We start from the raw sequence: 14,083 nt of genomic DNA on the forward strand, positions 1-14,083 counted from the left end.
ACTGGGGAAAAGGGCTATATTCTCTAAGCAGCTCTTTGTTTCAGCTCGAGAGGATTTCGGCAAAGATATTTGGTCTCAGGATTGCAGCTCCGCTACAACTGATGGCAGTGGTGGGATCCAGATCTCGCAGCAGAAGAAAGCCATGGCTCAGTGGATAGCAATCTCCCAAATGGACGGTGAATGGAGACGAATTACTCCGTTCTCAACCGAACAACATTGAAGGAACCCTCACTGATCTGACCTGAAAGAACCTTTCTAGGCAGGTAGTTTTGGTCCAGAGTGTGAGAAGGCATTCCAACAACTTAAAACGGCTCTTGTGAATGCCCTGTACTGGCTGCTCCCGATCGAACTAAACGTTTTCTTGTTCACACACTCGCTTCCATGTTTGGATTGGGAGCAGTACTGAGCCAAGTCGGAGCCGATGGTGGAGAACATCCCATAGAATATTTGAGCAGAAAACTCTTACCCAGGGAAGTAAGCTATGCCACCATTGAAAATTAATGCCTGGCCATGGTGTTGGCCCTCAAGAAGCTGCAACCCTATTTGTTTGGGAAACCATTATCTTTGCTCACAGATCAAAACCCGTTGGTGTGGCTAAACCGGGTAGCGGGGGACAATGCCAGGCTGTTGGAGTTTGGCACTGCAGCCGTATGACTTTACCATCCACTACCGCCCTGGGAAACAGAATGTATTGTATGGAGACCCCATGCTAGGGTCACCCACAATTCCATCCAGACCAGTAACTCAAGTTCAACCACCCATTCTTACAGTTGATCCAGTTGATCCTGAAGTCGCTGTTCTGGGGTTGGGAGGTCTTCCCTCCAGAGAACCTGAACTTCCTCGATTACCTCATTCCAGAGTTCCTTTCGGATCTGGCCCTTAAAATCCAGTTCACCCTCTTCCGAAACCATGTACTCCTACTGGGACAGAGCTTACTATAGTCTTCTGTGGAACTCCTCCTCGGATGGGGACGCTGCATGGTTGCTAACGCTACCTATCTCCTGAAGTCCTTGTTCACCCTGAACCAGGCTACTAGGATTATAGCCCTGGATACCCTTTTCATCATCAGAGCAATAAGCAGAGCTATTTTCCCAAACACCAGACAACACTTGGTGAAGGTTAAAACAACAACTAACTTTAATACACAAAGCACACATATTTATCCTCCAACAGCCTCATTTACATACAATAGGGTAAATAGAGCACTATAGTGCAAGGAAGGGTGGTGCCAGGCAATAGTAAGGGCTGAGAACCAAATTGAAGATCGAGGAGGGATAGGGCAGCTAGTTTGATCTGGTCTGGCAGTGTCCCTGGAACAATGGGACAATGCCCTGCTGGGGAAACAATAGGACAGGAAAAAGAGGCAGGGGGAAAGGCATATACATCCTGGACAATCAATACATTCAAAATAGCCTGCACCAATAATGGACACAGGGTGACAAAAACACAAGAGGAATCTGGGGACCTATATATAGTCTGTCTTCCATGCCCAGTGATGGTGACTACCTTCACACACCCGATGGTCCCCCATAGCATGCAGGCCCAATGCAATGCACTGGTGGTAGTTCACTACTGATACGATCCTACCCATGGTGCACCTGCTTTCGGACCCCATGCGTAACAGGGCTGCTGCCCTGTTAGCCATCGCATTACAGATGGCCCTGAGCACAGCCAGTTAATTGCTAAGGCAATTCATTTTAACTAACCAGGGAAACCCTAGAACGATGGAAGCAGTAGGGGAGTCAATTATTTGGAAGGTTAACCTTTCCCTATGCAAGGCACCCACGGTCATAACCATTTCTTGGGTTTCATGGGTCACCAGGGTTTTTTAAAGTGGTCTACCATCTATGGCCTCAACGGCCAAGGGTGTGGCCTTTTGGATCAGAGTCAAGGCTGCGGTTTTAGCAAAGTTCTCATCCATAAGGTTGACTGCAGCACCTGAATCGATCAAGGCTTTGGTTGTTATAGTGGTTTGATTGACCAAAAGAGTAACCGTAATAAACGGTCTAGAGATGGACACATGAGGGGAAAAGGTCATAACACCCGAGGCCGACCCCTCTCTAGGCCTTAGGTGCTGAAGTGTCCCTGTAGATTAGGGCAGGTTCTTCGGAGATGCCCTCTCTTTCCACAATAAAGGCATAACCCCTCTCTTCTGCGATATGCTCTTTCAGCTTCAGTTAACCCTATAGCACCCAATTGCATGGGTTCGGGAGATGGTTGTCTAGGAGGAGGTAATGCTAGTAATACGGTTGTCAATAAGAATGATATAATCTATTACATCATCCAGAAGAACAGGCAATTCCCTGGATGCTATCTCATCTAATATGTAAGCAGCCAAACCCTCCTGAAATGCTGTTACGCGGGTGTTGTTATGCCAAACCACTTCAGCTGCTAGAGTGCGGAATTCAATAGTATAATCCGCTACTGATCTATTACCACATCGGACCCTAAGCAGAGCTTTGCCAGCAGAAGCAACCCTACCGGGTTGATCAAATGTGCGTTTGAAAGCTGTCAAAAAGTCTGCAAAGGACATTGGGGACGTATTCTCCCACATGGGATTAGCCCATGCTAAAGCTCTCCCGGACAAGTGGTTAATTAAAAAAATAAATTTTGGTTCTATCAGTGGGGTAGGAATGAGGATTCATCACCAAATGAATATCAATTTGGTTGAGGAAACCACGACATAATGCTGGATCACCGCTATAGCGCTGTGGTGGTGTCATGTGAACCACGTGAGCAGGAACGGGTACTGGATCGGGAATGGGTTCTGGCACAGCAGCAACAGCTTCTTGAACGGCAGGTTGCAAGTGGGCAGTACGAGCCAGTATGGTTTGTAAAGCCTGGGCAAACTGATCCATACGGTGGTCTAAACCATCCATTCTAGCCTCCTGATTCACTAACAGCTGTGGAATGTCAGCAGGTTCCATGGTGGCCCTGTTGTAATGTCACGATTCAGGAACCTAACACGCTAACAGGTCAAAGAAAGTAAAGGGTGCAATACCGGTCCTTAGAATGGCCGGGTTAAGCACACTAAGAATAGTCAGGAGACAAGCCAAGTAAAGGGAGCCAGAAAACAGGAGAACGAGAAACAAGACAAGGTCAAAGGAATGGAGAATATGGGAAAATCGGAATAACAAGCCAAATAATCGGTAACCAGAGAGAAACACGAGCAGACTGCAATACAGGTATCACAAGACCACAACAGGGCACTGAGAGACAGGAAAGGTAAGTATATAAATCCTGTGGTTAATTCTGATTGGATAACTTCCAATCAGAATTAACAATCACACGTGGGAGATATTTACACCTCCCACTGTGATTATGGTGCTGTGGCTTTAACGCCGGGTCACGTGACTGATCCCGGCGTTCGCATAAATGTGCAGGCTCCCAGCCCGCAGCGTTATCCATGCTGCCGCTGGGAGGCGAGGAGGAGGACACGAGCGGCGTATAGAGCCGTGAGGATGCCGCTCGCCGACAGGTAGGGGAAGGGGAGACCGCGGGCGGCGAAGGACTGAGGGTGGGTGCTGCAAGTGGATTGCAGCCTCCCCTTACAGCCGTCCGCGGAGCCCTGAAAACAATTCTTAATTGTAGGTCTTCTGAGAGCTCTTTTGTGCGAGGCATCATTCACATCAGGCAATGCTTCTTGTGAAAAGCAAACCCAGAACTGGTGTGTGTTTTTTATAGGGCAGGGCAGCTGTAACCAACCCCTCCAATCTCATCTCATTGATTGGACTCCAGTTGGCTGACATCTCACTCCAATTAGCTATTGAAGATGTCATTAGTCTAGGGGTTCACATACTTTTTCCACCTGCACTGTGAATGTTTACATGGTGTGTTCAATAAAAACATGGCAACATTTCATTCTTTGTGTGTTATTAGTTTAAGCAGACTGTGATTGTCTATTGTTGTGACTTAGATGATGATCAGATCACATTTTATGACCAATTTGTGCAGAAATCCATATCATTCTAAAGGGTTCACATACTTTTTCTTGCAACTGTATATATATATTGCATATACAAACACACTGTGCCATCCACCCACACTGGCTTATACACACACACACACACACCCAAACACTGGCTCTGATACACATACTGAAGCACAAACACTGGCTCTTACGCACACACACACATTGACACGCAAGCACTGGCTCTTATACACACTGACACACAAACACGACCTCTTACAAACACACACTGACACACACACTGGCACTTGCACACACACTGACACACACTGGTTTTTACACACACACTAACACACACTGACTCTTGCACACTATGACACACACACACTGACTCTTAGACACACTGGCTTAGATATACATGCACACTTACTGTTTCTTATCATTGTTAAATAAGGGTACTGCCAGGTGATGCTGCTCTCTCCAGAGCACTCGGCCGCTTGGATATGACGTTATGTATCCCAGTGCCCTTTAACTCATAAAGCGGCCGCTCCTCTTTGTTCTCATCCCCTCTCAGGCTGCCTTCATTCTGCCGGCATCAGAGTACAACGGCAGGTAATTTAGCTACTCGGCATGGCTACAAATACTGACCGGAGAGAAGGGGGTTCTCTGTGCTCCCACCTATCACTGGTCACCTGGACATCTTTGCGCCTCTGGGCCAGTGTGCCCTAAGGTGGTTGCCTGTGCCACCTTATGGTAGCACTGGCCCTATATATAAATTTTTTCAATAAATATATATATATATATATATATATATATATATATATATATATATATATATATATACACACATTGATGTATTTAGCCCAAGGCAAACTAGGCATTTGCCTTGGGCCACACTTTTAAGGGGGTATCAAAAAATGCGTCCCCCAAACGCTCACTGAGGCGTCACGTGTCATTTCTCTGTTATGGGGGGTAGGGGCAGGAGCTGGCCTGTTGGCCAGCTAATAGACACCCCCCTCCCTCCGGAGGATGGCTTCCCATCCTAGGCGGCGAGGGAGCTGTGATCTCCGTTTACTGATGCCGTGGGAGCCGGAATGTGATGTCATTCTGGCTCCCAGCAACAGTAGAAAACCCGCCTCACAGCAGCCCCTCTGGACCCCAGAGACGGATCCAAGCCAGCTCTCCAGGTAGGATTTTTTTTTTAAATTACATTATTAAGTTGAGAGTGTGTGTGTGTGTGTGAGAGTGTGTATGTCTGTGAGTGCATGTGTGTATGTCTGTGAGTATTTGTGATGTATGGACTGTTGGGCTGTGTATGAGTGTGTGAGCGTATGCGTGTATATATTGTGATGTATGGGCAGTTGGGCTGTGTATGAGTGTGTGAGTGTATGAGTGTATGTATTGTGATGTATGGCCAGTTGGGCTGTTGTTGGCTGTGAATGATGCACTTCCTTTCTTTTGGTTCTTTACTTGCTGTTCCTGTTGGCAATTGGTGGAATGTTCGAGGGATTTGAAATGGCGGCTGCAGAAACCTTGTGTAACAAGGCAGCAATATGAAGATCCTGTTATATATGTATTAATAAAGTGAGTATTTTGTTATACAGGAATTATTGACTGATTTGTATAAAACATCACAGTATATGTGTGTGTCTGTGAGTGCAAATGTGAGTGCGTGTGTGTATGTCTTTGAGTGTGTGTCTGTGAGTGTATGTGTCTGTGAGTCTGTGTATGTGTCTGTGAGTGTATGTGTTTATTTCTATGTATATGTGTGTGTCTGTGAGTGTAAATGTGAGTGTATATGTGTGTGTGTGTATGTCTGTGAGTGTCTGTTAGTGCATGCGTGTGTCTGTTAATGCATGTGTGTTTGTGTGTGTGGGTCAAATCAGTGAGAGTCTCTGATTGTGTGACTATCAGTGTGTCTGACAATGAGTCTCAGTGTGTGTCTGTCAGTGTGCGTGTGTGTCTGTCAATAAATTAGTGTATCAGTGAATGTGTGTGTGTCAAATCAGTGAGTCTGTGTTTGTCATTGAGTGTAAATGTGTATCTGTTAATGTGAGTCTGTCAATAAATGTGTGTCAAATCAGTGTCTCACTGTCAGTGACGTCTGTGTGTTTGTCAGTGTGTGTGACTGTCAGTGTGTGTCTGTCAGTGAATGTGTGTGTCAGAGTGTGTGCTTAAAGGGACACTATAGGAGCCCAGACCACTTCAACTCAGTTAAGTGGTCTGGGTGCAGTGTCCCAATCTCTTTAACATTGCCACTAGAGAGACTTCAGGGTAGTTAGGCGACCAAAACAAGGTCACCTAACTGATGCTGGACGTCCTCACGCTGTGCATGAGGACATCAGGCGTCTGCTAAATCCCCATAGGAAAGAATTGATACAATGCTTTCCTATGGGCAAGCCTAATGCAAGCGCAGGGTAGGAGCTTGACCCAGCACCGAGGGAAATCGGTGCTGGATTCAGGTAAGTGACCAAAGGGGTTTTAACCCAGTCAGTGCCGAGGGGGGCACTATGGGGAACTATAGTGCCAGGAAAACAGCTTTGTAGGAAAAGATGTAGTTTAAAGAGGAAGGGGTGTATCCTTGACAGGAAGGGGTGGGGCAAATTTAGATTGGTGGGGGGTGCCCATGTTTAGTCATGCCCATGTTTAGTCAATACACCACTGTATATACACTGTATATAGGTGAGGGCGCATTGAGAAAACTAGCAGCAAGAAGAGTAAATCAGATACTGCTTGCACTATTAGTCAGGTCTTAAAGGTTACTTGCCAGTGTAAGCTTGGAGGACCCATGGCATACTAACCAGATGTGAATTCCTACCTGCGAGTACTGAATTTTCACTAGCAGTGAGTGGAAATTTTGAGCCCTGCACTATAGTGTGCTGAAGTGGTTATGGTGCTTAAGGATCCCTTTAAATTACTTAAAAAGATTTGTGGAACCAATACTTTATACCCTTTGGTACTTACTGTGTTAATGGAAAATAAGCTGCTATATACATATACGATTCTAGTATTATGTTCACAAGTTAATAATCTATATAATTGTGGCCTCATTTCTGTATGTATGTTTATGTATATGACTACATGTATGATGTTACATTGTATGTCAGTGGGATCTACCTGCCAACCCATTTATCAGCCAGCCCTTAGCCATATCCAAGCATTTATTGTTCCCTTCACCCGCAGATCCTGCAATACATGTATGTGTATATATATATATACACCGCACACACACACAAGTACACACACAAACATCTACAAAGAGCCTTAAACACAATAGACATTGTAAATGTGTAAGCTTTATACAGGATTTCCTGAGCTCACACGGTCTCTGACGACACACACCTCCCTTTACTCCCCCTCCTGCCTTCCCATCCCCCGGCTCTCTGTCTCCCACTCTCGCTCCATCAGCTGCAGGAGCAGGTTAGCTCTATCTCTCTTTTTATATTGAACAATCCTCTTCTGTCTGCCTTTCATTTAACATGTTTTATAATTATTATTCTCAACATCCTTTTCCATGCCATCCCTTCGTGTACCTTGCCAGTCGATCTCTCCTTGCCCCCCCCTTCCTATTTTGCAGTCTACCTCCCTCCTCACATCACTGCATCTGTCTTCTCTTTGTACAGTATATCTCCATTTCTCTCACCTTGCCTCCCTCACATTCTCCAATTTCCCCATCATTCTATTTCACATTCCTCTGTTTCGCTATCCTCGCGTTTCTGTTGCTCTGTTTGCACATTCCTCCTCTTTCTGCATAGACTGCTCTACTACACCCTTCTCACATTATACCATTTTTTTCTGTCTCTTCATAAATCTTCAATTCCTTCTCGACCAATATTCCTTCTCTCTCTCCTCCTTTTCAGAAACCCCAGTCAGTGTGTTTTATTCACTCACTCTCCCCTTTACATTCTTATTTCTCTCAGCTATTTTACATCCTTTACCTGTTTTTTGTCATATATATGTTTATCATGCATTTCTCTGCTCACAATATTATTTGAGTGATTTGTGTTTACTTTAAACATTGGTTTCCTTAACCTCTCATGTTTATAGCCCCCACAAACCCCTCTCCCTTCAATTGTTGTTTGTTTTTTTGCCATATTTATATATTTGTTTAATTTTCTCATTTGTATCATGTCAACCAATACATTTTTTAATCATATCTACATTAGAGCTTTAATTAATGTATTTGCACACATCTTGATCTACGTATCTATATCACATATATAATATGTGTGTGTGTGTGGGTGAGTGTGTGTTTACAAGGCTCAAAATGTGAAATCGTTTGCTACTAGACATGTCTTAAAGTTATTTGCCAATGCAAGCCTAGAGGGCCCCGGGCACACTCACTAGAGGTTAATACCTACACATACACACACACATATATTAAAAAAAGAAATAATATATATATGTACATATAAAATTGTTGCTCTCAATGTTCTTTTTGCACTCCTTCCTCATGTACAAATGTATGAATATAAAGCCCATTTTCCTCCATTCAACCCACAGGTCGTGTACCATAATCAGATATATGAATTTCCACCTTCACATCCACTTCTTGTCCATGACCAGAATAGACACGAAGGGGAAGAGCTCTGTGTCTATTTTGAGGACAGATAAACCAAAGGAAACATCACATTTGTTGCATAATCACGTGAGATGAAATCCTAGAATTCACTGGATTGTTTCAGGTCAAAGTGTAAACTCAAGATAGATTCTGTACCTGTCTGGAGTAAAGAACATCCACAAATGGCAAAGAAAACATGGCCAAATTGAGCTGAAAATCAGTTTTCATACTGTGAAAAACTTTGAGGACTAAAGGTGTTGAAATTTGATCTGGACAGATCACAGATCTTCAGTTCTAAATCCAAGCTGGGTTGTGAACATTGTGTGCCAAATTTTGTAAGTCAAGTGTATCTTTTTATGAAGAAAGTGTACCCTCTAAAACGGTGTGAAACGCGGGCAATTTAAAATCCGAAACATAGCTAAGTGGAGCAATCCAACTTACGACATCGGGGTAAAAGTTGGCGAGATACTATCAGAGCCTGTTCACAATACCTTCTCAGGTTTTTCTACACAGCAGTTTCACAGTGTTAATCAATAGAGAAAACAGGATAGTAATAACTGCTCTACAACTATTTCATTTGTTTCACAGCTTTATGTGTCTTTCAATGAAAAATCGGAGAGGTCTAATGAAGGAAGACTAATTGACAAGAATTTCATCTTGACCAAGTCAAATTGAGCCAGCAGAACCTACATAGTTATTGGATTCCATTTCAACTCCCCAAATTGTACTTGGAACACTTGTGCTTGAAAGTCATATTTATGTTCCACCTCAGGAAATTTTGGACTATAAACACTTTGGGCCTTATCTTACATTGCCTCATCTTCAATTTTTAGCTAAGTTTGTCTATGACTTCACAGTCTAGAACTGAAGAAAAACAGTATATAATTCATGTATACTGTTATAAATTTTCAGTTATGATACATTTTGTTGGGCTGGGACTAGTATCTTGTCACATACCTATCTAAGGTTTTGGTGATAAAAACCATTATATTAATTCTTGTTTTGTGTCTTCGGGCCTGAGGGGTGGAAAAAAGGCCTTGTATTGTTAATCCCCTACCTACTATTAAGCAAACTGCAACATGAATGAGGAAAACGGATTACTAGGCCGGGACCTTTCCAAGGTGACAGATGAGGAAATGTTATCTCACAGTAAAGAGGAGCTAGTGAGGAAACTTAGGGAAGAGGAGGCAGAGAAGATGGCTGCCCTCATTCAAAGAGGTCGTCTTATTAAAGAGGTCAACCGCCAGCTTCAAGGCCATCTAACAGAAATACGGGAGCTAAAACAGGTCAACCATCGACTTCAGGAAGAAAACAGGGAACTGAAAGATCTCTGCTGCTTTTTGGATGATGATCGGTTAAAGAGCAAGAAGCTGGCTAGTGAATGGCAACTGTTTGGTTATCATGCAGCCAAGGTATTGAGGGAGGACCTTGGCGGATACCTAAAGAAGCTTTCTGAGCTTGAGAGGCGTCAAGAAGAGCTCATAAGGGAAAACTCCTGCTTATCTGAGGTGTTTCTTGCCCTGGAAGAAGATGGTGCCCCAATAAGGCATCATGCAAGCCCTGTGGCTTCATCAGAGTTGAGTCTTTTACCTTGTGGGCCACGAGACTTAGGAGATGGGAGCTCTAGTACGGGCAGCGTGGGGAGCCCAGACCAGCTCCATGTTGTTTGCTCACCTGATGACTGAAAGGGGGTGGGTTTCTGAAAATGTTGAATGTATATAATTAAGGGGAGGGTGTAATGTTTGTTGTTTAAAATTGAAATTGAGGGAAGAGGGTGACCTTGGCTACTGATTTGGGTGGGGGGAGAACAGGTGGTTGATAATGAAATCTCATAACTCTTCCTTATGTTTCCTAATGCATATATATATATATATTCACACTCTCACACACTTGAAAATGCATTCACTCAACAGTCTTTTCCCACTTTTTTCTTGTTCATTAAACTCAGTCTCACTCCATCTCACAATTTATATATGTATATGTGTATATATATATATATATATATATATATATATATATATATACATATTTACAAACACACACACACACACAAAGTCAATTATACACACACTAAGAAGATAGCTCAGTGTATTTGCCTTTCACTCATCTCCGTATATATATAAAAGTGAAGATAGTGAAGAACTTTAAAGTTCCACATCCCTTATTACTTTTAGTATATACACAGGTGAGGAATAGGTCAGTCTCTGTCCCACTAACCCCTATGTATATAACAAGAGCCTATTCTCTGCCCCATTCATTGATTTGTATAGATACAGGTGAGAGGTAGCTTACCCCTCCCCCAAAAAGCCCCAACTGTATATATATAAGTGAGAGATGACTTAGTCTCTGTCCCATTCACTACTCATTGTATATAGTAAAGTGAGGGATATCCGAGTCCCTGCACTCATTTACTATCTGTATATACAAGTTGTATATGATGGTGAGAGAGCTCAGCCTCGGCACCTATTAAACATAGTCAAATAAATATATATTTGGAAATTTATGAATGTGTTAGACAGACTTTGATTCAGATTACTTAAAACCACACGTACGTCATAAAGATAAAGTGTCACCTACATACTCGTCTTACTGTCATACACATAATGTCACACCCTTTTCCTTTCTCTATTGTTTAGTTTTTGTATTCATGCTTATTAATAGTAACACAGGAAACACAGAGATCCTAGACTGGCTGACTGTGCTGAAGCTGCCTGCGTGTATTGCAAACTATTTTGTGCACTGAATTGCATGAGTGCATAGATTGCCAGTATACAATACTCTGCCTGCAACAGAGACTGTCCATGTACACTACTTACATTACACTGCCTGCATGCAGGGACTGACTGTATACACTACACTGCCTGGTTGCAACGACTGGTCTGAAGAGTCTGATCATGTACATAACACTGACTGCAAGCAGAGACTGACCATGGACACCACACTGCCTGTAAGCAGAATCTGGCAGTGTACACTATACTGTGTATAGTGAAATAGGCAGTGCATTACACCAACTAAAAGGCGAGATTCATTTTACACTACATTGCCTGATACAGGAGACTGTCAGCATACACTAACCATAGTTAACAAAAATTGACAGTATACTATACCACCTATATACAACAACTGACAGTATACACAACACTGTCTACAAGAAGGACCAGACAGTATATGCTAAAGTGCTTGCAAGCAGACATGACAATGTTCACTACAATGTCTGCAAGTAGAAAGTGACAGCATATACCACACTGCTTGTAAGTAGAAGTTGACAGTGTACACGTCAGTGTTCATAAAGGGAGACTGATAATATACACGTTACTGCCTGCAAGTGTTATCTGACAATATATACTTCACTGTTTTCAAGAGGTATTTGACGGTGTACACTACACTGCCTGCAAGCAATTAGTGACAGTATAGGCCAGGGATAGGCAACCTTCGGCACTCCAGATGTTTTGGACTACATCCCCCATAATGCTCTTACACCCGTAATGCTGGCAAAGCATCATGGGAGGTGTAGTCCAAAACATCTTGAGTGCCGAATTTTGCCGATGCCTGGTATAGGCTATGCTGCATACAAGCAAAAACTGACATTGTACACTACAGTGCCTGCAAGGTGAACCTGACAGTATGCACTACATTGCCTGCAAGCAGATCAACTATATATATATAAACATACCTGTTCAAAGACAAAACATATACACTATACTTACTGCAAGCAGACTGATTGTATGCATTACCCTTGCTGTAAGCAGACTGACTGTATACACTATGCTAATTGTACCCAGACTGGCTGTAAATGCTACATTAATGGGATTGCTGACTAAACCAAGATTATGGAGAATTGACAGTAGTAATTATACAAAACCAGCTGAATCGGATCATATTTATACATTTTAGCCTGTTTGCCATTCCCTGGCCAATTCTCTACAATTTCCGGTATAGGGAATAACTCCCAATGCCAGACATTGTAGGGGCAAATTATGTTGTAAGCATAGCTGAAGGGCCAAAAACTGCAAAAACTAAATACAATTTTCAATAGGATTGGTCATAAATCACTGTCATGATTATTTACTAAACCAAGAACTATCAAGAATTCACACTGGATATGCAAATTTTAGGTGAGAATGGTGGGATTAGAAAAAAAGCTATCTCACCAATCATATTTTAACGTAAAAGCTGCAATTCTATTTTGTGGCGTTAAATGAACACTCTAAATGTAAAAAAAATTTTTTTTTGACATTAGAGTGTTCTTTTTAATTTTAGATTATCGGCTCCCCTTTATTCTAAAAAGAAACATCATAAAGACATTGAACTGTTGAACTGACCTGTCATCCAACACAGGGCTGGTCTCCATGCGGCAACTCGATCTGACCACAGTAAGATCATCAACATTGATCGTCCCTAGTGCATTCCAATGCTTCTAATAGAGAAGCATTGCGGAACCTATGGCTCAAACGCAATTGTCGCACTATGCCAATCCATTACTTCTCATGTAGAAGCAACTGAGTCTATTGCTTCTCTATGAGAAGCATTAGCAGTGTTTGGCATCTTTATGCTGTGCGTGATAATGCCGAACATGAAGAGCTTTCAAAAATCAAAGGTCTTAAGGAGAACGGGCCCCTAGTAGCTGTTTGACAGCCCCTAGAAAAAGGTTTTGGGCTAAATGTAAACATTTGCTTTTTTTCAGAAATAGCAATTTATTGCATTGTCAGACAAAGGGTCTGTATCACTACACCAAAACCACTACATAGAGATGTAGCGGTTTTGGTGCTTAGAGTATCCTTTCACTAGTATAATGAATAACATTGCATGTGATTATTTGCTTGGCAGTGAGCAGGGCTGAATTAAAATTGGATTTGAAAATTTGAGGCCCAAATTAACCAGTTTGGGAACTTTGTTGTTTTGGCTCACAAATTCAGTTTTTAACTCGCAACAATTCATTGTTAGTGTATAAACCCATATGATACTATCAGTGCCCCAAATACCATCAATACAGCACTGATTACATCTCAATTACTCACATGCATTCGAACATAAAATGTTATTTTAAATGCAAGTGTATGAAGCTCTCAGAACCAAATACGGGTGTTTTATGATTTTAAAATAAAACTCCATGTAATGAGCAATTAGTTAAAAAAAAGTATATTAAATATTAATTATACTAAAGAATTGAAATAAGATGATGATATGTACAAATGCAAAATGAACCACTTGGGATCATGTAGATATTCAAAAAGTATCTCTATGTAAAGTTTTTATTAAAAATTATGTGTGATCATATGCCTTTATCATTGTGAAGAAGGGCTTTTTCATTTTGCCATAATGACCTCTGAGAGGTGTTTCTGAGGGTGCTTTCATGATTACTGTGCAATCATGCTTAGAAATGGCCTTTAATAAATTATGATTATGGTGCAATCTTGCTCAGAAATGGCCATTAGTAAGTTTGAAGCAGATTCCTATTTCCATATTATTATAAAAACAGAGCTGTAAGATATATTTATTGCTGCATGCTAGAAGAAAAGCCCCCTTGCATGCAGATGTTTTATGTGTGTGCACCTATCCGTCTTATAAACAGACTACATGTGTGTAGTAACTGCATGCAAGGAAATACTATC

At 42.1% G+C, this 14,083-nt stretch overlaps 1 protein-coding gene across 1 annotated transcript; it reads left to right on the forward strand.

Annotated features, from left to right (window-relative positions):
• The first annotated feature begins 7,263 nt into the window (after window positions 1–7,263).
• CCDC85B (coiled-coil domain containing 85B) lies at window positions 7,264–13,870 on the forward strand. Its single transcript, XM_063438874.1, has 2 exons — window positions 7,264–7,330; window positions 8,414–13,870. Exon 2 carries the CDS (start codon window positions 9,551–9,553, stop codon window positions 10,154–10,156), a length of 606 nt encoding a protein of 201 aa, XP_063294944.1. The 5' UTR covers window positions 7,264–7,330; window positions 8,414–9,550; the 3' UTR covers window positions 10,157–13,870.
• Window positions 13,871–14,083: the final 213 nt, after the last annotated feature.

The sequence above is a fragment of the Pelobates fuscus genome, chromosome 12 (genome assembly GCF_036172605.1).
Source record: "Pelobates fuscus isolate aPelFus1 chromosome 12, aPelFus1.pri, whole genome shotgun sequence".
Classification (NCBI taxonomy): domain Eukaryota; kingdom Metazoa; phylum Chordata; class Amphibia; order Anura; family Pelobatidae; genus Pelobates; species Pelobates fuscus.